Genomic DNA, 27,627 nt, shown 5'->3' on the forward strand with positions numbered 1-27,627 from the left:
CTGCTGGCCCCTGTTCTAAAGCTAGAAAAACATTTGGGGGCACCCTCCTCTGAATCTCACCACTAACTTGAGACATCAGGAAAATCTGTAATCCGCCCCCTCCTCATGTTTTCTCTCTCTCTGAGTCTTCGCATAAGCTGTGCCCTTTTTTGATCTTTTCTGGCTCATTCCTGTTCCACTGTTAGCCTTTCCCTGAACCCAGCTTTCCTGGGAGCTGGAACCTTTTTCCTGGGGATCTGAGCAGCACTGCATGGCCCCCATCACTGCTCTAATCAGCCTGCATCCTAGCCGCCCAGCTACAAGGCATCTACCTCTTTGGATTGGAGCTCAACAGAGCCAGACTGGGTCTCATTCCACGGGCTGGGCCCAGAATAATTTATCACCAATAAATGTTTGTTGACAGAACAAGAGTCCTCTTCACAGCCAGGAAGGAATGATTAATCCGAAACAGTAACTCAGAGGGTTTTCCACCTGTACCTGCTCCCCTCAGCACACACTCCTGAGGTTGGGGCTGACCTGCCTCCCCCATGCCCCACAGGCCATGCTTACATTTCACTGTGATCTGAGCCACGGCCTCGATGACACCCAGGCTGGACATGGCCACACACGTGTAGTTGGCAGAGTCCTTGACATCAGTGAGTTCCAGCACATTCCGGCCCACGGGCATGTCATCCTCGGGCGTCAGGTCCTCTGCCCCCTGCATCCACTTGACGTATGGCATGGGTGAGCCCACGGCCACGCAGGTGATGTTCACGTTGCCACCTGGCATGATCTCGTGGCTCATGGGCAGGATGGAGAATCGTGGAGCCACGCGGCGGACTGGGGGGGCGGGGCGGGCAGGAGGGAGGTGTGGGGGGGTGGGAAGGGGTGGGTGAGAGATGCAGGGGAGGATGGGGCGAGTGGGAGATGCAGGGGAGGGGAGGGGGAGACGGAATGTGGAGGAGAAAAGAAAGAAAAGCAGGCAGAAAGAAAGAAACAAGGAAAGAAAGAAAAAAAGAAAAAAAAGTGGAAAACAATTTAAATATAAACAAGGCTGTTGCCTTCCCCCCAGTTGAGATTTTTTTTTCTTCCAAATGAAAGAAAACAACAACCAAAAAAAACCAAATTAATAAACCAAATTCCAACAAAAAGAAACCAAAACTTCAAAGGAAGGTATTTCACAGAACAATAGAGAGAGATATATCGATATATAATAAGAGACATGAAGCGTTATTTCATAGCAACAGGGTTTCAGCGACCAGAGTGGCTGGTCACAGCACAGTTACGAACACAAAAATTTATCAGCCGTTTCTCATCTTTGCTGATAGACGTGGCTTCGGGGAGCAGCCCCTCCACCCGCTCTCGAACGGGAAGCTTCGGAAGAATCAGGCCGCAGGGGTCAGGGGTCTCTGGGAAGGTTGGACGGGGGGCAGGCAAGGTCATGGGAAGAGGTGGGACTGGGAGACAGAGGGGGCTGGGATCTCGGCCCCCCACCCTCACCCCCTCTGGTGACCCAGGGGCCCCTCCCACTTCCTGGGAGCCCTCAAGGAAAAGATGAGAAACTCTAATGAAATTTTTGTGGTTTTGGGGTCTAGAAACCCTTCTAAAAGCTTCTGTCGGATCTGACAAGTTTCCATTGATAGATGCAGCTCTCAGAATCACAAACAGCATGCAAAATAGGCTGGCTGAGAGAGAGTGTGAGAGAGAGAGAGAGAGAGAGAGAGAGAAAGGGAGACAGGCAGAAGGAGGAAGAAAGAGAAAAGGTTAATGCGAAGAGGCCTGGATCTCAGGGGCCTTGAGTGCGCCCTCACGGGGGAGCCAGGGAGAAGAGACAGATGGGCCGAGAGAAAGAGAGAAAAGGGACACAGAGGGGGACAGAGACAGAGCAGGGGGGGAGGGGGCCCACGTCAATGCTGCATATTATTTCTAGCGGATGTGACCCAATGTGACGTGTCACATTGTCACATCACAGCCCTGGCAGAATAATAAATAGGATAATAATAATAATAATAACAATAATAATAATAATAATAATAATAATAAACAACGAGGGAATGAACTTGAACGCTGAGGAAACAGGGACATGTTCTGTGCATTTCTTAGCGGGGAAGCGGATGCAGCCTTCTGTCCCAATCTTGCAGACCATGAAGGCAGCAGGAGGCATTTCGGGGGCTCCGTTTTCAGAAGTCAGATGGGTTGGGGGGGGTGGAGGCTGATGGGCACCTGAACTTCCAAAAGGCACTGTGTCCCCATGGGAGGTGTCTCACTGCAGTGGAAAGGACTTGGGTTAGCAGGCAAATCCTTCTGGCCAGAACGACGTAGTCCCTGGCTTTGAAAAGCCAGGTGTGCACGCGCCCAGCTTTGGGCAGGTCACGGGGTCTTGTCTTGTAGAGATGACAGACTGGAGGCTCAGCAAGGCTAAACAGGGCCACAAGGTGACTTTCAGTAACCTGATCTGCCTTGGGTTTTCATATGGTATTGAGGGTGCAGCTGTACCCCTAAAGGGGTGGTTGTGGGGATCTGGCCTGTCTACAGAGGAGGGGGCTCCAGGGGAAAAGGGAGGCAGCCCAGTTCCCTCTCTTCCAGCGTGGGTTCCAAGCTGGAAATCTCAACCCCTGTTCCCTGGATCCGGGCTGGAGGCAAAGAGGAGGGGGAGCTCTGAGGGGGTGGGAGGGAGGGCCAAGAAAGCTGGCAGCCCTTCGGAAAAGGAAGCCCCACGAAAAGTCCACAAAGTCACGCCGGAGACAGGATGGAGGACGCGGGAGTTATCACCCGAGGGGAGGAGTTGGGGGGCGAGGAGGGGAGACACAGGGGTCATGCAGACAGACTGGGGGGGTGGGGCGGGGCGCTGAGATGAGGGGCGGCTCTCTGGCAGGGCTGGGTGGAGGGCGAGGGGGAGTTGAGGGAGGAATGGGGTCCGGCCAGCCAGCGGACGCGGTCCAGGCCAGCCGCCGGCATCCACAGCGAGGCACGAGTGGGATGCCCGAACGCTGCGTTGTCATGGAAACGGAACACGATGGGGGATGAGCGTGGGGGAGCTAATTAATCAAGGACAGAAAACGGCATCGACGTCCAAAACAAAACCAGGAGAAACAGATGAAAAAACAAAGCTGGGGGGAAAAGAAATCCAAAAAACCAACCAAACAAAAAACCCCTCCAACACAAAACACCCAAAAGCAAGAAGGGGGGAAAAGAAACAACAGAAAAACCATGGAATGGGTGTGGGGCTGAAAATCGGGGTCTGAAAGGAGGAGGGCTGTGGCTTCCCCAGGGAGGGGCCCCCCACCCCGGCAGAACACAGCATCTGGCCTCCCCACCCAGCACCCAAGGTTCCTGGCAGAGGCTCGAGGCAGCCACGGAGGTGAGATCCTCACAGAGAAAGAACCTTCGGAGCAAACCAACCCCGCCCCTCAGGAGCCCCTCAGCCCACTTGTCAGTGACACCCTCCCTGCTCCTCAGTTAAGGATGAAAAGAGGCCAAGTCACTCTAACCGCACAGCAAGGTGAACTCAAGGCCTCAGAATCCCATAGAAAAGCTTCCCAGGCAGAGGTTGGGGCGGTGATGAGTCCCCGTGGCCTTGGGAAGGGCCCTCATCCTCCTGGAGCCTCAGTTTCCTCCTCTGTGAAATGGAGACCATCAGTGATGTGCTGATATTAAGCTGACCAGGGCAGTGCCCGCACATAGGAGATGCTCAGCCTGGGCATAGGGCCAGTGAAGTTTCTTTCTTCTAGGCTTCTAGTGCGCTCTACATTAAGGGGGTTTAAGGATGAATTAGAGTTTAAAACAAAAAAGTAATACAAAGAATTTCTATTGAATCACTATCTCACTTTATCCCTCTCGACCAGTGAGAGGCAAATGACCTTATGCCCATTTTGTGGATGAGGCAGTGGAGGCCCAGAGAGAGGCTAGGGCGAGCTGGAAGACATGAAGAAAAGAAGTGGTAGGGCCAGAGCTCAAAGTCAGTTATGCCTGATCCCTGCCTCGCAGATAAAGTGAGCCTTCTCTCACCACGGTAATTAACAAGGATTATAGACAGATGTCTTCTTGGCGCTTTCAAACTTGTGCATCCTTACCCTCTGGGGGACACCAAAGGGGGCGAAAGTACCCATCACCTGAATGGTGCCCAGGAAACATCAGCTGAATAATATCCAGCAACCATCATAATAAATGTCCAGAAGCCATCGTAAAAGGCTCATACTAAAAGGGATTATTGAAACAGCAACGGGAGTAAGAGCTAGCTTTAGGATTTATAGGTTAAACACGAGCCAATTTATCCCTGTGTAAAGCTCAACATCATGCCCCAAAGACCCTGTTCACATCTGATCTGATCTGATCTGAATGTGTCTTCCCTCAGGAGCGTCATAATTTGGAAAGTACCTCTACCAGTTTTCAGAAGTAGACACAAGGCATACATCTTGAACATGTAAAAGACTTGCTGTATGGGGCTGTTAATTGTAAGTCAGTTAAGTGTGGGAGGGCACTTATCAACAGCAGTATTTTGGTGCTCACAATCCCCAGCATGGCCAGCAGCCATCAGTTAAATGGAACTGCCAGTATGCTGTGAAGGCTGACACTTAAGACACTTTGCCCACTTGCTTTCTCGCCTATTCCGCTTGTTTCTGAGGGAGTGCTGTAGGAAAAGGGCTGGTTTGCCACGAGTTAGGGGAGGACTGTATCCATTAGCACTTGGTGGCACAAAACCTGCTGCAGGGTCTCATAAGGCCTCTGGGCATCCTCCCAGCTGGCAAAGGCGGGCGGCTGACGCTGTGTTCTGCCCAGTTTGGTGCTGACTCCCACCCACGTCATCTTTCCACCCATGGCTGCAAGCTTGAGGTGCAGGTTAGAAAGTAAGGTGGGCGCGGCACCCACAGGACGGAGTGGCCCCGCAGGACCCCCGCCCCCAATTACCGACCTGAATGGAGGGTCCAGGCGGGTTATAAGGGGACCACACCAGCCTTGGTCCTCAGCACGCTCCAGCTGGCTCTCGTTTCCAGCTCTTCTCGTCACCGAGTAGCCGGGGGGTCCCAGTGAGGGGGACCCGCGTGGGTGAGGGGATCAGAAGGGTGGGCAGTGGGGGGTGGCGGGTTGGGGGGGTGGGTCGCTTCAAACCCCGATTCACATGGAAAAACAACTCAAAAACCGTCAAAGCAACCGGGAGACGACCCCTCCCCCAGGCAGGAAGAGGCAGAAACTCAAAAACCAAAAGTGGGGGGGGGAGTCCAGGGGAGAAGGGGTTGGGGAAGGGTGAGGGGGGGAAACTCAAAAGTGAGGTGATCTGGTTGAAGCACTAGGTAAGGAACAGTGTCAGACATCTCAACAATTCAGCAAGCCGCAGCTCTGGGGCGTGGGGTGGGGGGCTCTGCTGGGCATTTTGGGGTGAGAGAAGCTACTGGGTGCTCCTCCAGACTCCAAAATGAAGGTGTGGGTGGGGAGGGGAGGGGAGAGATGCCAAGCCCTACAGCCTCCACAGGCTTACTCAAGCTTAGATTACACCTGTCAGGGGAAAGGAAGGGGTCCGAGGTCCAATTCCAAAGCCCGTTTCTCAGCCCTTCCGCTGAACCCCAGCCTGTGGCCCAGGGAGGGCAGGTGCCGCCCTGCAGCCTGCCCCGTGCATCGTCCCCGCTCCCCTCACCAGCTCCCTCCGCCACCAGGACAGCGTGCAAGGCCTGGAGGGACCTGGCTGGACCCCTGGCCCATGGGCTGACCAGTGGCCTTGGCCAGCTGCTGACATTCTAAGCTGGACATTTTGCTGCACTACACTTTTTATTGTTTTTATGTTTTTGGTGCCCTCTCTCTCCCAACCTTTTTTTTTTTTTTTTTTCGGTTCTACCAGAAAATGGGATGGTATCTTGCCAATCGACTGAGTCTGATTTCCCCCTCGCTGCGGCCACCGGAGACATGGGGCTTTCCAAATGACAAGGTGTAATCTAATGTTCCCCTCGCCCCCAAAAAACAGAGACAGCGATGCAAAGGGTGTGAGGCAGGCAGCAGGCAGGAGGTGTCTAGAGCTCAGTGTTCCTGCAGAGCAACCCCTGCCCCCCACCCGAGTCAGGGGGAAGCTTGCCTCCCCACCCCAGAGCCCCCTCTCCCCTCAGGATGAGGGTGGGATGAGGAGAAGGGCTGGGTCCTGAACTGCCACTGCCTACCACCAGGGTCAAGGCTTTGGGGGCAGGGGTTAGGTGGGGAGGCACAGCCAGGTGTGATCAGTAGGAACTGGGGAGCTTGCCAACGCCCCCCAGTGGCAGTCTTTCTGGAGATACAGGAGGTGGGGGGCGGGGTTCCAGGCCCAATATCTGTATCTACTCCCGTTTGGGCGTGCCAGGAGGTAAGGGGAACACCTAGAGGTCATATCCACCTTGGCTTGGGTACCAGAAAGTTAATTTTAAAAACAATCTGTCTCATAAAATTCCATGCTATGAATTGATGTGAAAAGGCCTGGGGATAGGCTGCAGATAAAGGGTTCTGATGAACAGCTGGAAGCTGGGGCAATCTAGCTCTCCCTCTGGCATTGGATATCGAGTCTTGTCCTCTTAGCTCAGCATTCAAGTCCTGGCATTAAATTATCCCGGCCCCATGTGGCTTCCCCCCAAACCCTGACAATATCCTAAGTCCCTTGAAGATGTAAAATTCTTCCCCACATCTCCAGCTTGCTTCAAGTTCTGCCCGCATGTTCCTATGTCATCAGGTGGGTGACATAACATTTAATGGGGCCCTGTGCACCATGGTTCAATAGTGCTATGTTGCTAGATCAAGCAGTAAAGACACCATTTTTTGCCACTAATTCACACCTTAAAGGCTGACAATTTTAAAGAGGCAAGAAAGAAAATTAACTGCCAGGGAGAATGTAATCTTATCATCTTCCCACCTTGTCAAATGTATGAGCTGCATCTTCTCTAGGGGAGTTCTAGGAGCAGAACTGCCAGTTGCATTAAAAAATGGGCTTGCTTTTGACTTTGGCCCTTTGGATTTCAGATAAATTTCAAGAGAAGGGTATATCTGAATAGCCCAGCCCCAGACCACCCAGAGTCAGCAGAAGCTGGAGATTAAGAACTGGAGGAAGAGTTAGGTTGAGGGTGGGGATTCCCTGCAACTAATTCCCAGGACTGGTTGCTCTGGCAACAATGTAAATACTCATAGCTTTCAGGGCAGAACAAGCCAAGTGGCCCATCTCTTCTGCTGGGCTGGTACTTATCTGCAAGGGGAGCCTAACATCCAAACTGGGGAGGCCACCAATCTCATGGGAATGGAGTTGGAGCTGGGAGAAAGTGAGACCATGGGATAGGCTCAGAAAACCACTAGCAAAAAATGAAATCTGAGCAAATGAATTAATGTCTGCTCTCCAATTCTTTTCAAAGACATTTCCCATAAGCCATCTTTTTCAAACAGTGGGTCTGTGAAATACACGATGGGGAAACTGAAGTCCCCAGTGGCTTCCCAGACCATTTACTTGAACTCTTTGTTTCCCCTGTTTTACAACAATCTTGCTGCAATTTCCTGTCTCCTGTGCACCACCTAGGGCGCTAGACGAGTGTTAATTTCCTGTTCCTAATATGAGCTAGACACACTGATGCTTCCTATTGTTCAGATGAGGAAATAGGGACTCCAAGCAATCAAGTGACTAGCCCAAGGCCACACAGCCATGAGGGGTAGAGACAGGATTTGAATCTGGGTCTCCCTAAGCCCCAAGTCTGTGCTCTCAAAAGTCCAAATGGTCTTCAGAGACCCTCGGCCACCCCTCAGTTCCAATTCCCTGAGACCCAGCTTTAGTGGAGGAGCTGGGAGACCTCTCTCATCCATCTTTTGGGGAGGTTCAGCCTAGCAGCTCTCACACTGGATTCAAAGAGAGACAGGAAAAATAATTCCCTAGGATTGCATATAAAACCCTCTTGCCAACTTGGCCCTGAACTTAATAAAGTGGGAGTTTAGAGAAGGCAGGTGAGGGATGAGAGAGAGAAAAAGGTGACCCCAAACAGACTATCTCCACCCTCAGTTATCATCGATGTCGGGTAGGGAGCTGAGGGCTACTGGTTATATAAGTCTAAATGGATATTTTATTGGGGATGTTTTTCACTTGGGATTTGGGGCTCTCAAGGGCTTGCCTTTTCTCAAGGAGGGAAAAGAAGATGGGAGTGAGCACCTCTAAAGGTTTCAAGAGTGAGAGAGACACACAAAGAGAAGAGAGCTGAGAGAGAGAGAGAGAGGCAGAGGGAGAGTCAGGGAGGCAGAGACAGAGAGGGAGAGGCTGTGTCCAAAGTTCCCCAGGGTTTTCTCCAGAATTCCACAGTTCTGATGCTCAGGTACTCAGAAAGTGACCGTGCTCTGTTGCTGGACAGAAGACGCCGTGATGGGGCCCAGAGCCTTTGCGGTGGTGGGGGACGCAGCCAGCATCATCTGGGAGGCAGAGGCGTAGCACTCAAGGGCAGAAAACCTGGCCAAGTATTTTTTCCAAAGTCTGTCATGCTACACTTTTTTTTTCTGATGGGCGGTTCTGTATTGGTGCCCAGCCAGGATGCAAAAAAAGTCATCACATCAGCTGCCATTCTGAGTGCTGCCTGTTTGCTAAGCATGCAACATTTGGGAGGGATGGTCCAATTAAAGGTGGCCATTTCTCATATTTGAGCATGTTGCTCTGTGGAACAAGAACTCAAAATGCCGGCTGCCCATTCAGCTGTGTTTCAAGTGCCTGTTTCTGGGCTGTTTGGAAGAGGGGTAGGTGGTCTCATTCTGAGGCAGAAGGATGGGAACGTGCCTGCTTAAGCTCCCTTCCAACATGGCCACCCCTTGGGGCTGACCCCCAGCTCTGGGTAGAAGGGGACTGGCCAATCAGGTCAGGCAAATTGGGCTGCACTCCTCACACCCAACCTGGGCTCTGAACTCCCGCCATCTGTCTCTGCCGCTTCCCTTGTACCCTGGAGCCCAGGCAGTCACTTTCTGCCCCAGCATCCCAGCTGTGGGACTCTTTCCACCCTTCTGGATGGTAGCTGGGACAGGAACACTGGCTTTTGAATCACAATGCGCTTGGAGAACAACCACAAAACAGCTCAGCCCAAGAAACTGAAACCAAAGAGCACAGAAACACAAGACAGAACCAAAGACGAAACGCTTTGGGGGAGGAGGGGGCCGGGTAAAGGGGATGGGAGGGGAAAAAAAAACGAACCAATCGGTTTTTCCCCCCCCAAAAATGAAACAAAACCAAAAAGTTAATCATTAAATAAAAGGAAGAAAGAAAGGGAAAAAGAAAAAAAAAAAAAAAAAAAGAAGGAATCCAAAGGAGAAAAAATGGAACAGAAGACGAAAAACACTCCAACAGAAGGCGCTGGGGATTCACCAAACCGAACCAACAAGAGTGGCATGCAGAGAAATTTTTACATTCTCCCAGCATGCATCAGGCCCAAGTTACCATGACGACGAGGAGTGCAAAAAACTTAGCAACAACATTACCAAAGGATGCAAAGAGGCGACCACATTGCAAGCATCGCATGTGTGCGGCCGGCCCTAGGCCGGGCTGGGCGCGGCTGAGGTTTTCGTGTCTTTCTGGGTTTTTGCTCTCGCTTGGCGGTTGTTTTGTTTGTTCGCTTTGCACTTGGTATTCGTATTCCGTTATTTTTTTACGTTCGTTTTTCTATGATTTTCCGTGTGCATGTCTGCGTGTGTCCGTGTGCCTGTCTGCGTGCGTTTCGTGTGTGTGCGTGTCGCTTTCACAATGTAAAAATGTGGGTAAAGAAAGTAAAAAAGAAAAAAACACACCAACCTTCTCGAAGCTCTGAGGGATGTAAAGGGGGTTTGATGCAGAACACAATGACATGGGGAGAAGAGAAAAAATAGGGGAGATACAGAGAGTAAAAAGAGGACTTCCCAAGGCTAAAAGCTGCAATAGTTTGTTGATTTTTTTTCTTTAAACCAAAAAGAAAAATTAAAATTAAAAAATAAAAAGAACAGCAACGACCTTTTAGTCTTTCCTCTGCTCTTTCCTTGACATATAAGATCTACTTCTTAATTCAGTTTTGGAGTGTCTGAGACCCAGGCAAAGATTGGGAGGCTGGGCCCCCCAAAAGAAAGGACCCCACCTCCAGGGGTTGAGCTGAGGACACAGAAGGCCCCCCTCCTTTGTTACACCCTGGCTAGAGGCCCCTCCCCCGCCCTGCCCCACACCTGCTGTCCACACTCTCTTTGAGCTCTGCCAGACTTACAATCCCCCATCCCAGGTGTTTGCAGAGAAACAAGCAGGTTAGACAAAGACCAGTCGGTTGGAGTCATGGACACATTATAACTCACCAGAGGTGTCGTGGCATCGGACTGGATGTGTGCCCTCCTGCCCCCACCGCCCTTGCGTCCCCGTTCCCTCCCCCCATGCAGCCTCCTCCTCAGAGACAAGATGCAGAACCCAAGTGCAGAGCCAAGGCGCTGCTTCAGGGCTGGTGCGGGACCAAGGGCTGAGGGTCTCTGGGTGAGGGAGGAGCCGCCCAGCCTCCAGGTGGAGAACCACAGGGGCTTGATGCGTCGAATGGGGGAAGCGGAGGCCCAAAGATTGTGTGATGGACTCAAGGACACAGAACCAAATGGGGCAGCTCGGGGGTTTGAATGGGGGCCCCATTTCCTGGCAGGCAGAAGCTGTTTCTACCACGAATCTGATCAGAAACAGCCGTGGGGAGGCGGGAGATGGTGGAGTTTGCAAATGGAGGAGGAGGTGGAGGCGGATTATAATTTCTGAAAGGATGGAAGAGACCCGACATGGGGATGAAGGGGGTCGACAGAGGCATCTGGGGGCAGGGGCAGCACCCCCATCCCGGCACCTTTGAGGGGACACCAAGGGGCCCAGAAGGAAGTTCGTGTAGCCGCTTCCCAGGCCCTCCTTGGGTGGGGTGGGGGTGCCGGGGGGACCCCAAGCTTCTGGGTGTAACTGACTGGGAATTGAAGCTGGTAAACTTCAGCCCAAGCCCCAGGGCATCTGCCCACTGGCCTAAAGGAACCCCTCCCTTAGGGTAATGAGGCTCTGGGGCAGCAGAGGGTGCAGGGCCGGCAGGGGCAGCCTCGAAGGCGCCCCCCTCAGCTCTTAGATTGAGGGCGCTGGCGTGGGGCAGTGACGCGGGGAGCTACGAGGCCACGAGCCTGGAGAAGCAAAGCAAGCACACAGCAGGGGAGGCGACCACACGACACACCACAGAAGCCGGCTTGGAGGGGCGGGTGGGCGGGGTGGGGCAGAGGCCTGCAGGCTCCCCCGGCCCTGTAGGCCCACGACCGGGCCCCTTGGCCCTGCCCTGTTCCCTCCTGCCACTTCCCACCCCCAAGTCCTGCAGCCCACGGGGCGGCCGTCACAAGGCACGGGGGTGGGAGGGGGTTGAAGCTGCTCCCATTTTACAGGCAAGGAAACTGAGGTCCAGAGAGGAACGCCGCCTCGCCTGAGGTCCCGCGGCCACCAGCGGGGGTGGGCCTTCCTGCTGGGTCTGCAGGGGACAGGGGAGCCCGGAGGCTGTGAGCCCGAGAAGGGAGGGGGTGGGTGGGGCGTTCCCTGCCTTCGACCTGGACTCGGCGTTCCCTACCTCGCACGTAGAGGTTGGCGGGTGAGGAGTAGCGCACGCCAGCACTGTTGGTGGCCACACACTCGTATTTGCCCTGATCGGTCTCCTCGCTGCTTTCAATCTGCAGGGCTCCTGTGGGAAGAGAGGGGGAGAAGGCCTGGCCCGTCAGGGGAGACCCCGGGGGTGTGGGGTAGGGCGGCGGGAGGGCTGTCCCAGAGTCCTGTCCGGCCTGTCTCAGTCTGGCTTGGCCGGAAAGGTAGAAGAAAAAGCTGAAACAGCCCAGAAGCCCGCACTGGGCTGGGGCCCCCTACCTGTCTCCCTCCGACCCTAAGCCTGGCCGTCCTGGCCTGAACACACTGCAAATCCTCCACCCTCAGCTGGTCTGGGGCTGGGACCTCATAAACGCCTGCCAAGGTAAACGGCGAAGCCCAGGAAAGCACTGAATGATGCTCTCCAGGTGGGGATGGGGGTCGTGGGGGGAGAGCAGGTTGACGCTTACGATTCATAGCAGCCGTTCCAAAGACCCTGACACCTAGGGGCCACCACAGACAATGTGCCAACTCAGGGAGCCGGCGGTTGCTCGCTGGTTTCAACTAGTGCCCACGTGTAAGTGAACATGGGTCTGGCTTCCTCAAGTATGGCTGGAATCACGGGCCTCAAGGCCCACAGCGCCCGTAAGTAAAAGGAGACAGGGTTCTATTCAAGGTGTTTACATTTCAAGACTGGGTTACCCTCCAGGAGAGTGAAGGCAAAGAATGTTTTTTTGTTTTGTTTTTTGTTTTTGTTTGTTTTTTCATTGGAGTATAGTCAGTTACAATGTGTCCGTTATAGTGTGTCAATTTCTGGTGTAAAAGAAGGTTGAGCCTGGTACACAACAATCTGCTTGAAATCAAAGGCCTGGATCAAAGCTTTCTGCACTTGAAACTAATTGAAGAGGAACGTGAATTTGCCCAGAGAGTTAAAGTTATCTAAGTAAGTCTAAATTCACCCACCTGCTTTAAAACCACGGGCCTGGATTCAGGATCCTTGTGCTCACAAGTAACTGAATGAACTTTCTCAAGTGTGTTTGCAATCAGGGAAGGAGACCTGAGTCCATGGTGCTAATAAGTTAATGGGGAGAATTTTCAAACGTGTTTGAAATCAGAGGTCTAAAGGAAAACCTCAAAGACCTACAAATAAAGTTGAGGTTGAAATGCCTCCAGTGTGTTTGAAATCCAAAACTTGGATCAAAGAATTTGTTGGTCACTAGTGAATAAGAATTTAAAAAGGTCAATTTTCTCAAGCATATGTAAAAATCACAGGCCCAAATGAAAGGTCTTGGTGCCCACAAGTAAATGAAAATAGGGCTTATGTCCCTCCAGTTTGAAATCACAGGCCCAGATGAAAGACTTCATTTTCCTATGAACATGCAAAAATGAATGAACCTTCTCAAGAATATCTGAATGCATAGGGCACTACAGCCAGTGCCCATGAGTAAATGAAAATGTGGCCCAGGTTTCCCCAAGGATCTGAAACCACAGGCCTAGGGAAAAAAAAAAATCTTCATTTTCTCAAGTAAATGAAGTCAAGCAAACATCTCTAAGTATGTTTGAAATCACGGGCCTTGCTTAAAAAACTTGAGTACCCGTGAACAAACCAAAATGAGGCAGAGGTTTCCACAATCTGTTTGAAATCAAAGGCCTGGATCAAAGTCTTCATCTTCACAAGTAAATAAAACTGCGCGAACATCCGTAAGCATGCTGGCACCACAGGCTTAGATCCTGTGACTTGTTGACTATGAGTAAATGAAGATGCGTGAATATCTCTAAGTGTGTTTGAATCACAGGTTTTGATCAGAGTCTGTGGCACCAGGAGTCCAAAAATCCAGTCCAAGGTCCCAAGCAGACCCCTCCTCCCAGCTTTGTCTGTGGTCGTCCCACAGAAGTGACAGAGACCCACAGATTGGGAAACTCTCTCTGGGGGCTGTGGACTAGGGTTCTATCCCTGCACACCACCTCCTGCTCCCTGCCAGCCTCAAGGCTCCAGGGACGCAGGCAGACAGGTATCACTGTGGAGGCCCAGAGAGGGCACAGAGCCTGCTCTAGGTCACACAGCATTTCAGGGCAAAGTCAATGACTCTTCCCTAAGGCTCCCAGGCCTATTCTAGTCTATTCTCTGAGGCAGAGACCCTGAGTCTGCTTGTCTCTCTGTTTCCTCAGGCTGGACCCCTCCCCACCAGATCAAAGCTTTAGGGCTGGAAGCCTCCCTGTGCACACTTATTGTACAGATGGGAAAACCGAGGCTAGAGACAGACAAGGGCTGTGTACAGAGCAGAGGTCAGAAGCCTGGCTCCCAGTGCTCTGGGTGGGCTTGGGAGGCGCTGCCCCTTCCTGAGGACACAACCCCCTGACTGCAGCCAGGTGACCCAGGAGCCACCATGGCCACACTCAGCCCCCAGCCATGGAAAGTGACATCGACACAGAGACTGCACCGACACTGGGTGAGGTGGCAAGGAGGAGGTATGTGGAGGAGGGGCTGGGGCAGCCCCCTGTGGAGCCTAGGGGGCCGGGCGGGCAGTGAGCAAGAGCGTGAGTGGGTGGGTGGGTGAGGGAAGAGCCTCTTACCTCGGATCGGAGTGCTTTCTGTAAGGGAAGCAGAGAGAGTCAGGTGAAAGTCAGAAGGCAGTCCTAGGGGGCCGGGGGGGCCCCAGGGAGGCGGGGCCGGGCCACGAGCCAGGCCTGTTCACTCTGCCCCAGGGCTGGGAGGGGGCGGAGGCAGCCCTGAGCCTACGGACCCTGCAGGCCTTGCTGAGGAAGGCGAGGCAATGCTCGAAGGAGCAGGATGGGGTCTGAGGGCTGGCCAATCAGAAGGGCTTCCTGGAGGAGGTGAGAATCTCTTGGAGAAGTCTAGCAGCCCCTCTGGACTGGCCTGAGGGGCATGGCTATGGCCCTGGGAGGTCCATGGCCTGGCGTGGCCTCGTAGGCTGCCTTCCTTCAGGGCTGAGGGAGGTCCATGACCTTCCCTCCTACTTTCCTTCTCAGAAGGGACAGGGAATAATGGGGGTCTCAGGTAATCTTGTTAGAGACGGCGGAGAGGGGTTAGTGCCCCAGGGCCGGGCATTAATAAAGCAAAGGGCAGGTGTTACAGACAGGCCAAGGAGGAGGGACGGGGAGGGCAGTGAAAGGGGACAGAGGGCAGAGGGAGGGCCCTGCAGACTTCTTAACTTCCAAAAGGAAAAGAGGAAGAGGACCTGCACGTGTCTCCACGGGTGCTGGGGGCAGGGCTGCTCAGGAAACCGGAAAAGGTGGCCCCAGGCTGGAATTTTGCACCCTCAGCTCATCTTCCCAGGGGAGACCTGGGGCCCTTCTCTCTCTGCCGATAGCTGATAACCCCACTGAGGACATGGGCACCCCACGGTCAGGGCAGAGAAGCTGCTGAGGATGATAAAACACAGTTCTTTCCTGCCTGGCCCAGATCCATTTTGCAGATGGGCAAACTGAGGCCCATCAGGGACCATGAGTCAGAGGTGGGGGGTGGAGGGGCTTAAACCCAGCTCTCCAGCCTCCCAGGCTGGGGCCCCTCCAGCCTGAACTTTTTGGGGCCTTATGTTATCTCTTACAAAATCCCCAACCTGATGGGGCCACTCCTCCTCCTCACAAGGCAGGAGGAGGCAGGATGGGAATTTGCCTAAGGCTGCACTGTGGAGAGCGAGAATCCAGGTCAGTAGGAATCTAGGTCGGCTCCTGCTTGGACTGCTTCACTGCACTTGGACTACGATGACAGAAGCCAGAGGCCAAAGGACAGAACTTCCCAAGGTGGCCAAACAACCTATGGCTAATATACTGAGAGGAAAGGATATACCTCTTGTGTATTAAAGGTAAAGAGTGACTATCATGGGCTGATATCAGTCATTGTCACCTTAGTAAGAATTAGCCCAGCAGTTGGTTTCAGGGGATTTGGGCTGGATGCTGGGAAAAGAGGATGCGACTTGCCCAGGACTAGCCCAGCTGGAACATTCCCCTCTCCCCCTAGACCCAGCCCCCAAACTTCTATAATTTCACCACTTTCCAGCAGTGTCAAGGCCCAGAATAGGGCAGGATGACTATTATGTGTGAAGCTCCCCTGGCCCAAGGATACCCTGGTTTTCCTGCAGCTCCCATTGTGGGGTCTGGCCGGCCCCTTGTGGCTATGTCTTTTTTCCTCTTTTCCTTTTGGACTACTCTCTCTGCAGCCCCCTGGTGCCCGGGTGGGGAGGGCTGGGCAGCCAGAGACGGGGTTGGTGAGGGGACGCGTTAGTAAACATGCCACGTGGAGTGGGTCACAGTTACTGTCACAGTGGCTGTTAGTCTGAGGGGAAAGGACGGGGGTGTGGACACAGGAGGGGGGCGTTAGTTGTTGACTGGTGAAGAAATTAAACTTACCAAAGGTTTCTGAACGTTTACAACGGAGGGACAAGAAAAAAGAACAGGAACATTAACGGGTGGTTATGCAGAAGCCTGTATCCTCATGGGGGTGGGAGGGGAGGTCAGAATAGTAATCAGATTGACTATGATAAGTAAAGCAGCTGATGCTCTCTGTGCATTCGGTACGTGCCCGGCAGCCCTCAGGGGCCCCTCACAATAACGCTAGGAGTAGGCATGTTTCATGAGGACACCGAGACCCGAGAGGAGGACGTGCTCTAAGACACAGTGGACACTGAGCTCCATGCTCTTAATTATTTCACTGCGTCGGGGCTACGATGGTAGAAACCAGCAGGGAAGCAACTGGATTCCCAAGGCTGCCATCACTCCTCCGGCGGAACCCCCAAGCTGCGGACATCCTCAGATAGGTCGGGACAGGGAAGGCTACGTCTCTCCCCAGGGCGAGGGCCGGGTCTCTCCAGGGAAGCAATTCTGGGCTTAACGTCTGCCCCTTTTCAGGGTTTGGGTCTTGGCTGGGGGGGAGCAGGAAGCAGAGGGTGGGCAGACAGACTCCTTGGAGGACGAGGCTGAGCAGTGGGTGGTGGGGGACCGCGCTGAGAACGGGGAGGCCTTCAGGCAGGGGTGGCTCCAGGGTGGGGTCCTCAGAGGAAGGGGAGGGAGGAAGAAGGAGGTGCCCCAACACGTGTACTCACGATGGACTGAAACACGTGTGAGTGCACAAGAGAGCATCTTGACCACACACGTGTCTGCACATACAAGGACCAGCTTGAGACGTGCGCACAGGAGGGACTGTCACGTGGAGACACGTGTGGCCGAGATGCACGTGGATAAGCTTTGCTCTGGGAGGGGAAAGGCGACCCGTGTGCTGGTGGCATGCCTGTGTGTGCCCACACACGGGAAGCAGGTCAGGACACACGGGGGGCCCAGACACATACACACGGACGTTTGCGAAGCAGTGGGACAACCAACACAACACACATACAGCCCCCAAGACATATGGACTCACAGAAGGGGCACAGGGGTGCTATGCCGAGACACAACTGTGGAAGTACCCAGCCCCAAGGTGGCCAAGGCCTTGGGCTCTGTCTCCAGGTCCTTCCTAGCCCAGCCAGGACCTGGACAAATTGCCCCATCACAGGCAGTCCTCCACCACCACCCTCTGCCTGTCTTTGCCTCTATCACGTCCTTATCACCTCAGTCTTGCAGACACTCTCTCTGCAGCTCTCCATGGCTCCCCATTAACTTACCTCTCTATGCCCACTATCCCAGCTTTAGCACTGGAAATCCTCTTTGCCTTACTCTGCCCTCTACTCCTACCCATCCGGACACTATTATATCCTCACTGGACAAGCCTACTGCTTCAGCACAGAAAGTGCTCTCCCTCTGCCACCCTCCAAGGCTCCCCGTTATCTGACTGTGCCCCGTTATATAGCCAGTGTTTGGACAGTGAAGGTGGCCTTCCCTTGCCACCCTCCAAGGCTCCCCATCACCTGTCTGTCTGTCCCCTGGTGTCCCCACTGCTGGGTCCCTGGAGATCCCCACCATCCTCTGTGGTTTTCCATCACCTCAGCTACTTGCACCTCATTGGACCTCACTTAGGTACCAGAGACACTCTGTCCCTATGGTCTCTGGAGCTCCCTAGCATTGTGCGTATCTGGGTCCATTATATCCCCACTCAGGCACTAAAGAACCCTCCTCCTACCATCCACCATAGCTCCCCATTACCCCTACCTGTCTGCACCCTATTATATCCCTACTAATTCCACTCTGAAGACACTCTCCCTCAACACCAACACCCTCCATGGCTGCACACTAGCTCTGCTTTCCTATCCTTCATCAGTACTCGGGGCTTGGGCCCTGGAGACACTGCCTGCTCTCTGCTGTCCTCTGTGGCTCCCACGTCCTCCTGGCCACCTGCACTTACCTGATCGCAGCTGCTTGATGCGCCCGTTGCTGGCGCTGGGGTCCACGGGCAAGAAGTCCTTGAACCAGGTGATCTCGGGGTCAGGGTTGCCGCTGGCAGCACACAGCATAGTTGCTGTCCGCGTCCGCTCCACCACCTTCAGCTGGGGGCCCATGTCAATGTTGGGGAAACCGGGGGGCAGCTGGTCCTCTGAGGGTGGAGACAGGAAAAGCAAAGCTGAGGCCCAGTCACCGCAGGGCCATCCCTCCAGGGTGGGGCTCGGGGGCAGGACAGCCCTGGTCCAGCCCCTGCCTGGCTGGGTGACCTCCCATAGCCTGCTTCCTCCTCTGTTCATCGGAAGGACCACTCTCACGTGGGGGAGCCACCGGAAGGACACCAGGCAAGACCGGCACCTCTCGCTCGGGGCAATCCTGCCCCTCCTCAGGGGACTGGGCCGTATCTGGGGGCATCTATGGCTGTCATGAGTTGGGGGAAGGCTCCTGGCATCAAATGGGGAGCAGCCAGAGGGGCTGCTCCACACCCCACAGTGCCCAAAACGGTCCCCCAGAGAATGATCTGACTCCACGTCAGCAGTGGTGGGGCTACAAAACCCTTGCGTTACTGCACAGCAGTCAGAGGGAGCTTTTCAAATTCGAAACAGGGCCACATCACACTCCTGCTGCTGGTCCTGCCGTGGTCCCCACCACCCTCTGTAGGAACACAGGCCCCTCGCCAGTGCTGGCCCCCGCAGGCCGCAGCAGCCCGATCTCACACCAGCCTCACGTTTCTCACCTTTTCTGTCTCACCACACTGGCCACCTTGCTCCCCAGAGTCCCTGCTCCCTCCTGCATCACCCCTCGGTGACTCAGGCACATCCTCTGGGCGAGCTCACGGCCCCAAGTTATAAGTCCCCCTGGACTCCAGAACAACTGAGCATCGAACTCCACGGATCACAATGTTATCTGTGTCCCCACAGTGTCCCTATTACCCCATTCAGGTCCCAGCACACAGTAGGTGCTTAATAACTGAGTGCATGACTCAGCCCCAGTTACTGCCAACCTGTGAGAGGCACCACCCCTCCAGGCCTGAGTCTCCCCATTTGCTGGCCAACGTCTAGGTAAAGGGGGTTTAGGACACGAGGAGAAATTGCCCCTCCCTCAAGACTCTTGGTCCCCATGTTCCAGGGACTGACAAGAATGTGGGTCTGGCCTGAGCCAGGTGGGCTTCATTCATGTCCTCTGCAAACTGCACCGTGGGCTCCGTGGCTGGACTCAGCTGGAGCTGGCGGTGGGGGTGGAGGGATGAGGGGGGAGCAGCTGCAGGGCCTCCTGCCAGGTGCCTCCCCCTCCAGCACCTGGCTCCAGGTTCCTTTTGCTCTGACCCCTAACACCCCCAGCTCCGGTCTGGCCTGTCATCCACAATGGACAAAGGGTCCCCTGGGGTGGGGCAGGCTTCCTCAGCTAAAATTAAAACAGCCACTAGCTGTTTATGTGTCCCCTGCCCCAAATTCGTATGTCGAAGCCCTAACCCTCAGGACCTCAGAATTAGACCTTAGTTGGGCACCATAAGGCGAGAGGAGGTATCAGGGTGGCCCTAATGCAACATGACTGGTGTCCTCATAAGGAAGAGATGAGGACCCAGGCGCACACAGAGTGGAGACCATGTGAGGACACAGGAGAAGACACACATGTTCAAGCCATGGAGGGAAGGAAGCCTCAGGAGGGACCAACCCTGCAGACTCTTTGCTCTTGGGCCTCCAGCCGCCAGGACTGTGAAAAGACGTGATGTATGCCGCCCAGGCTGCGGGACTCTATTACAGCCGCCCTGGAAGACGAACACAGTCCCCGCCCCAGCCCTGACAGACAAGCGACAAAAAAGTGATCACATACAATGCTGACAGGATGGAGGAGAAACAGGCTTGCTCGCCTGCGGCCGGCATGATCGCTCGTTGGTGTCGGTACAGTGCGACCAGGAGGGGCGACCTGGCGCCGTCCACCTGACACCCTCCCCGAACCCGCAGCTCAGCGGCTGGCTCCCTGGGCCTGTGCCCTAAGGGAGGAAGGCAGGGGAGTCCTGAGGCGCTAACAGCAGTAGCGGAAAGCTGGAGGCCACCCAAACACCCGTCAGCAGAGACTCATCACAGACAGGCCAGGCTGTCCATGGGACGGACCCCCAGACAAGCAGAGAGAATTGCCTTATAGATTTGGAACAAAGTCCAAGATGCATTGCTAAGGGGACAGAGTTCAAAATCAAAGACGGTGTGGACCCAGGATCGAAAACTACAGCCCCGGGGCCCAATCCGGCCTCCTGCCTGCTTTCGTTGATAAAGTTTTATTGGCACATGGCCACGCCCCTTGGTTTCCTCGTCATCAGCGGTGGCTTTCCTGAACTGAGAAGTTTCAACGGAGACCATCTGGCCTGCAGAATCAAAAATATTTACTCTCGGGCACTTTACAGAAGCAGCTTGCCGCCTCCAGGTATAGAAAATGCTGCTATTTGTATGAAAAGGAAATAATACGTGTGTATTTGCTTACAGATGTCCAGGAGGTGCACTAGGCATGGTGTGGGGATTGGGGGATGGACAAGGCAGCTGGGGAAGAGGAGGCCAGGGCCGCATCACTGGGTTTCCCTAGTTAAATAAGAGAGCTGTGGTTCCCGCCCACGGAGGGGTCACTTCGTGGAGGAAGACAGCCCAGTTCCAAGTCCTGAGCACTAACTATGGACCAGGCACTGTAAGGCAGCTTCCTGCGCGCTCCTCAGAGATGGGACCTATTTCATAGAAGGGGAAACTGAGGCTCGACAGACGCACACCTGGCCGGGATCATACAGCCAAGACACAGCAAGGCTGGGATTTGAATCCAGGCCTGGCTGAGCCTGGAGAAAGCTGGATGGGGCTGGTGGCTGCAAAACCCCCAGACCCGGCCTGGACCCATCAGGGTCTGAGTGGGTGGCCTATCTGAGCGGGTTCAAGCCTGCTGTGTTCCTTCCCAGCCCAGGCCTGGGCCACGCCACCCGTGGTTCTGATTGGCTACTGATGACATCATCGGGGGTTAGGGCCAAAACCACCGGGCCTCAATTCTTGGTGCTCCAAGCTGGCCTGAACGTGCTGGCATCCCTCTGTGTGCCTGTTGTGCACGGGTGCACATGTGCGTGCACCTGAGCTCACCAGCACCCCACGTGAGCACTTCCTCTGTGTGCGCGGCCCCCAGCGGGTGGGGTTGGGGGCTGTGAGCGCATGCTGGGCAGCAGCCAGCCAGGGTGGGGGAGGCTGCGGCCGCCTGACGTTACAGAGAGCTCCTAATTAAACAAAAATGTTCGAGTACCACATTGTGCCCGATTCCTCGGAGTTTAATTAAAACAACAGCGCGGGAGGCGTGAGCAGGGTCCACAATCAGATGGTGGCCGAGGAAGGGAGGCAGGGAGCGCTGGGCCCTGGCCACCCAGACCTCCCTGCTCAGCCAGGGGTCCCTGGGACTCCGGGCCCCGAGGCGGGGGAGGCAGGGGGGACAGGCACTCCGGGTCAAACGCTCTGGGCTGGGCGCCCAGACCAAGCACCACGTCCTTCTAAGCGGCCCAAGAACAGAGAGATGCTGAGGGCCTTGATGGGGGCAGGGAGCGGGGATGTGTCTTTCCCAGACTCCTGGGGACTGGGCGGTTAATAGATTCACAGCTTGTCCTTTTAACTCTCTGAGCGCTTACAATGGAGGCTGGCACGGGGGGCAGCGGGAGGCAGGCTGTTCTGTCTGTGCCCAGGAAAGGTCAGGGCGAAAATATCTGCTGGGAAGGGGTGGGGCGGGCTGGGGCGCGTGGACTCCTCCCGCTTCCCGCCTCCTCCCCCTTCCCGCCTCCTCCCTCCATCCACCAGCCGGACCGGCTCCAGGACCCACGCGAAACGAAACTATGGGACCTCTTGTTTAAAAATGACTAGGACTTTCCAGGCGGGAACGGCAGAGCCTTCTGAGTGTGGATGCACACTAGGGTCTGGGACAAAGTACCCCCGCGGCCAGTGCGATGACTCCTCGCAGGGCCCCCAGCTGACCATGGGAGGATGCTGGAAGGCTTCTAACCTGGGAGCCACACGTGGGGGCCACCTGCCCTCTAATGGCTGGCTGTGGCTTGTACTTATAGATCAGAGAGGGTCAGGGTGGCTGTGCAGGCGACAGGCAGAACTCAGCCACCCACCTGACAGCTGCAGAAGGGCTGGTGGCAGCTGTCCTATTACAACTAGAATAATAATGATGGTAATAATAATACCAGAAGGTAGGATCCACCAAATGCTTGTTCCCCACGTGGCACCGCACTGGCTCCCCACCTGTATCGTCCACTCAAGTGGCTCATGTCACACTCCCTTGGGGTAACTGGCATTATTATCCCAATGAGGAAACTGCAGCTCAGAGAGGCTCATTAACTTGCCCAAGGTCACACAGCTACAGGGTGGCAGCTCCAGGATGTGAACTCCAGTTGAAGCCCCTGGGTTACAATGGACAAGGCAGTAGGGAGCAGCCAGGGGGAGGGGTGGTGGGAGGGAGAGGGGCAGGTTTGTGGCGAGACTGGTGAGACTGTCTGAACGATGCTGCTTTACAATAAGGAAGCAATCTCCTGGTGCCCCGCAGCCCACCTGAGTGAGGCCAGCAGGCAGCCCCCACAAAGGTTCCATGTGAATGTGTGGGCAGGTAGCATTAGCTGTTTCTGCCTAGCCAGCCTCTAACCCTCCTCTGTTCCTTTGGGGAAACCACCACTTACTGACCCCATCTACGTGCTGACACACCCCTGACTCCAGGGAGGACTCTGCCAACCAGAGTATCTGTTCCTCCTGCCCTAGTGACCGGCTCAGGGGTAATCACCTGACCCAAGCTGGGCCAACGAACAGCAGTCCTGGGGCATTCAGTCCTTTCTTTTCTGTGTTTGGGGAGGGTGGGGGGCAGAAGCCTGGAGCTAATGCGGGGAATCTCACTGAGGATACAGTTGATATGGAAGAAAACAAACCCAGAGACAGAAAGTGAGCTCTGACAACATCATGTGGGCTCTTGGATACAGCTGAACCTGAAGCTAGCTGCTCCACAGACATTTTAATTGCATGAGCCAATGAATTCTCAGTTTGAGTTGGACCAGCCTCTTGTAATCAGAAAAGCACGATGAAGATGACAAATGGGCGTGATTCTAGTCCTGTAACACTCCTCTTTTCTGCAAAGGCTCAATAAACCACTCCCACCAAGCTCTGGGCCCCAGTGGTAATATGGGCTGGAAAAAGGAGATCAATGTCCCCCCTTGAAAGAAAAAACCTAAAACAAGACATTCCCTTTAGCGTTTGTCCCTGAAGTCCAGGACCCAGTTCCTCCCCCACCCCGCCTCAGGGTCCCCAACCCCAATACCTCGGAGGACAGTGAGCTTGGCATGGACCGTGATCTCCCCGACGGAGTTCTGGGCCACGCACTCATACACGTTCTCATCCCGCGGTGTCCGCAGTGGCTGGATCCTCAGCACGGCCCCTGCACTCCCATCAAACTCGATCGTCTGTTGCGGTTAGGGGAGAAGGTCAGGGTGAGGCTGGGGCCGGGGGTGACAGGAGAGGAGCTGGGGGCTGTCCACCCATGTGTGTATGTCTGTGTAAACACACTGGAGGTGGAAAACTGGGTCTGTCCAAGTAAAGGGTATGGTGTGGAAGTGGGCGTGTGACATGCACACCTAAGTCTGTGTGACAGGCACTGTGTGAAGGGACACTGGAATGTGTGTGTCTGACCACATACATGGGTACAGAGTTGTGAATGCCCTTCTCTGTGCAGTGGTGAGATAAAATTCAGAGAGAGCAGGGCATGGCTTCAAGCCACACAGCACAAAGGGGGCAGAGCAAGCGAGCCTCGCAGGGCCCTCGCTGAGCAGGCAGGTGGGGTCGCAGGACAGGGAGGGGGTGGGAGAGGAGAGGTGCCTGGGCTGGACAGGCCGCCCAGCCCTAGAGGCCCACGTTCTACCTGGGGAACGTTTAATTTTTTTTTTTTTAATGGAGGTACTAGGGATTGAACTGCATGCTAAGCACACACTCCACCACTGAGCTATACCCGCCTCCCCATCATTTGGGTGAGGTTTCTCGGAAGGCTTCCATGGCCCAGGGGTGGGGCTGGCCCCGAGCTGCCTTCTCCCCCCGCCCTGCCGCCTGCCCCGGCTCACCTCAAAGCGCTGGGAATTGACTTTCTTGCCCTTCTTGTTCCAGGTCACGCGAGGCCTGGGATCTCCCGTGGCCTGACACACAAAGGAGGCCACACCCCCCGACACACCGATCTGGTCCTTGGGTTCTTTGATGAACCTGGGGGGCTCTGGGGATAGAGCAGGAAGAGGAGGGGCTCTGCTGGGCCCGGGCATGGGATCAGGACCCCCCTGGGCCCTGCAAACATGCCCACCATCCCCTGTCCGGCCACAGAGGTACCACGTGGGCCTGACAGGAGGGTTGGAGAGAGGAGTGAGGAGAAATGTTGGCATTGAACCCCTCCGCCCCCACCACTGGCACCTGCGGGTACCCTGAAGCCCACCCAGCACCCCCATCTCCCCAACCCCATAAAACAGCCACATACACTCAAACGTGGACACAACCTCACATGGGCACACCCGCTCAGACCCAGTGCCACAAGGGATGGTGGGTGGGGAGACCCCCAAGACTCTGGGGTCCCCCAAATTCAGCACCTAGAGGCCCTCAGTAGTGACTGGCCAAACCCTGGAGGGTCCTTTGCCCTGAAAATAATTGAGAGAGTTGATAATGGTCTAACTCCCCCGGTAGGACACGTGGAGAGACTGAGGCATCAAACAGGGAGGCAGGCGGTGACCAAGGGGTCTGAGGTCAGAGCCAGCCTGCGAACCCAGGGCTCCAGCCTCTTAATCCGTGGGAGGTGTCCCAAGGGGTCCAAGCTGGAGGCTGAAGCTCAGAACGGGTGATTGGATGCCAACAACCACTAGAGCAAGTGCTTATTGAGTGCCAAGTGTATGCAGGTGGTGTACACTCAGTAACATCAAATCCTCTGGCCGGTGCTGAGGGGCAGGGCCATCATAATTCTCATTTTATACATGAGAAAACTGAGGCACAGACCAGGCAAGATACGTGCTTCGACACACAGCCTGCCGGTGGCTGAGTGCGGATCTGAACCGGGCTGGCTCCGGTGCCCACATCCTCGGCCCCTCGTGGTGATCTGATGTGCTAAGTCTCTCCAGAAAAGTCTCAAGTGGGAGCTACCGTGTCTTTAATACCTAGACAGCCTCAAGCCTCTACCTCTGGACAGGCTGCAGTAGCCAGTGAGGGTATTAGCACTGTTTCCTTTTTTTATTGACTTTTCATAGTAACCTTTGAATCGCCCAAAGGGATACTGGGTTTCCATTCATAGGAATGCAACAATCTATCCCTCAAAATGAATTCAGTTACTACTGAGATTCTTGCTAAGAGACTCAAGGGATGCAACAATACTTACAAGGTCCTAAAAGAAACGACCTGTGTATCCAACCAAAGGGGGTGATTAAATGGCCACCCACAATGTGGAATACTATGCAGCTATAAAAAGGGACAAGGATATCTTTGTAATAAACTACTAGGGAAGGAATAGCAAGATATAAAGTGGACAAAAAATGAGGGATAAAAAAGTGCAGCAAATGCTTCTGTTTGTGTGATGAGAAAAGTGAAAATGCGGAAAGTGTGAGTGAGTGAGTGTGTGTGTGTGTGTGTGTGTGTAGAAACAACAGCTGCCTCTGGGAAGAGGAACCAGGTGGCTGGACACAGGGGGAAGAAGGCTTCATACCTTGGTAACTTTTTTAGATTTAGAACTATTTGGAGTTAAGTTGAAATTGTTATTTTTCTAAGGTTTGAATTAAAAGGTGAGCCAATTAAAGAAAAATATTGAGTAAGTAAGAGTTTGGGGTCTGAAGAGAGGCAGAGAGAGAACAAACAAGTCAAGCCTGAGCAACGCCAGGTCTCTGAGCACTGAATCATGTGGGTCCACCTAGAAAGTTCTAGCTGCTTGGGAGCGCTGAGAAGTTCAAGGAGGCCTCAGGTGCCAAGTCTGGGTGCCCACAGACCACAGTTTCTCCCACCCGTGATTCAGGCTGGGCTTTGAGTAAAATGGAGTCCCCGTCCCAGTGGCTTGACTGGTCTCGCCTCCCTCATTCAAGGCTGTGCTTCTACTGTTGTGGCCATGTAAGGCTACACTGGCTGTTTCTCTGGAAAATCGGTAGACCCACTGTGTGCAGGCACGTGTGGCCTCATTCAACTCCTAGGTATGCTACTGAGGTGATGAGAGTTAATCTCACTGTACAGATAGGATTTTATGGATTCAGGGAGGCTAATGAGCTAGCACGAGGTCACACAGATCAGAAATGACAGCACCAGGGTTCGAACCCGGGTCTATCTGTCCCCAACCCCACATCTTATGGTCCTATCACTTCCAGGCCAAGTTGAGCCTGATCGAGATGCTTTTGCTCCACGCTGAGCCTGGGGCTGGGCTCGCCTCCCTGGGTCTGCCTGCACGGTGTGCCCTTCGTCCAGGAATGGTGACTGGGGCCATATGGGTCCCCAGCCAAGGTCATAGGAGAAAGTCACTGTGGCTGCGTTAGGAATCTTGCTTCTGGGAAAATCCTCCTTCGGGAGCCACTGGAAGGAAGGGCTGGAGCAGGCTGCCTGTTCACGATTTGGAGCTAGGGACACACCCCGAGCCCCTTCCAATCCAGGGAACGAGATGCTCCCAGGGGAGCCTGTGCTTTCTTTCCTCCTCCTTTCTCAGCTGGCAGCTTCAACCTCAGCTCGGCCAGCGCCTCCCCTGGGGAGCCTTCTTGGATTACCACTGGCTGGGTCAGGACCCCCCCGTCCCCATTGTTCGGCTCTGATCACACTGGGCTGAGATATTTGGTTATGTGCCATCTGGGACCCCACTCTTCGGGACCCTATCACCCCTCCTTTCTGTGCCTGGAGACCCTTGAGAAAATGGGGCTCTGAACCTTGATGCCTGCCTAACACTGGGCCCAGGGAAGTTGCCCACTCGCTCCCTGGCACCCCCTCTCTGCAGGGCAGACACCTCCGGGCAGCTCTGGGATCCCAGACATCCTGAAAGAGCTTTCTCAGCCTGCAGCATACCCCATCAGAGTATTTCTTGTGGAGAGGTAGATTCTCTCACTTGGACAAACCCTCCTCTCCCCTTCTTGGCAAAGAGGCCCCAGACACAAGAAAGACATACTGGGGTATGGCCAGCACAAAAGCAGTGCTGACTGGCCCCTAGTCACCCAGCTTGTGATGGGCAAGAGCTGAGATTCCAACCCAGTCTCGTCTGGCCCCTGCAACTAGTACACTTGATAAACAGGGTTGTGGGGAGCTCTAGCTGTGCAATTGGTTAGCATGCAGTACTTATACAAACAGGGTTGTAGGTCTTCAATGACGGAGAGCACCCTGGGTGTTCCCATTTCTTAGATGAAGAGACTGAGGTTCAGAGTGGTGATGCCAACAGCATGGAGGCTGGGAAGGGTTTGGCCTGATTTCTGTTTTTTCATTTCAAATTCTGCAGAAAAAGAATCTGGTGGCAGAGCTGGAGACTCACCCACCCGTCCCCTCCAACCCAGCCTGGGCTGGCCGCACAGCACCCTGGGAAGGTCCCAGAGGACCAGAAGCTGTTTCTAGGGTGGAAATCACTCCTCCTGGTGCTGGCTGGTGGACACTGCAGCTGCCTGCCTGAGCTCTCTATGGCCTGATAGCCCCCACACAAATGGCTTCCTGAGGACCTGGGCTACTCTTTGAAGCTGGCAGTGCCAATCGCAGTGCCCATAAGCCCCCCGACTGACCTCCCAGGTGACAGGGTTCCTGTTA

General features: G+C 54.6%; 1 protein-coding gene across 1 annotated transcript in view; it reads right to left on the reverse strand.

The window, feature by feature from the left end:
* PTPRS (protein tyrosine phosphatase receptor type S) overlaps nt 1–27,627 on the reverse strand; it is a 96,448-nt gene that overhangs the window by 29,619 nt on the left and 39,202 nt on the right. The window contains exons 3-7 of the mRNA XM_064479781.1: nt 23,967–24,112; nt 23,174–23,315; nt 17,823–18,011; nt 11,520–11,630; nt 550–819 (exon numbers count right to left, since the gene is read on the reverse strand). Coding sequence (XP_064335851.1) covers nt 550–819; nt 11,520–11,630; nt 17,823–18,011; nt 23,174–23,315; nt 23,967–24,112 — 858 coding nt within the window. The remainder of the gene's footprint in view (nt 1–549; nt 820–11,519; nt 11,631–17,822; nt 18,012–23,173; nt 23,316–23,966; nt 24,113–27,627) is intronic.

This window comes from Camelus dromedarius, chromosome 27 (genome assembly GCF_036321535.1).
Source record: "Camelus dromedarius isolate mCamDro1 chromosome 27, mCamDro1.pat, whole genome shotgun sequence".
Taxonomy (NCBI): domain Eukaryota; kingdom Metazoa; phylum Chordata; class Mammalia; order Artiodactyla; family Camelidae; genus Camelus; species Camelus dromedarius.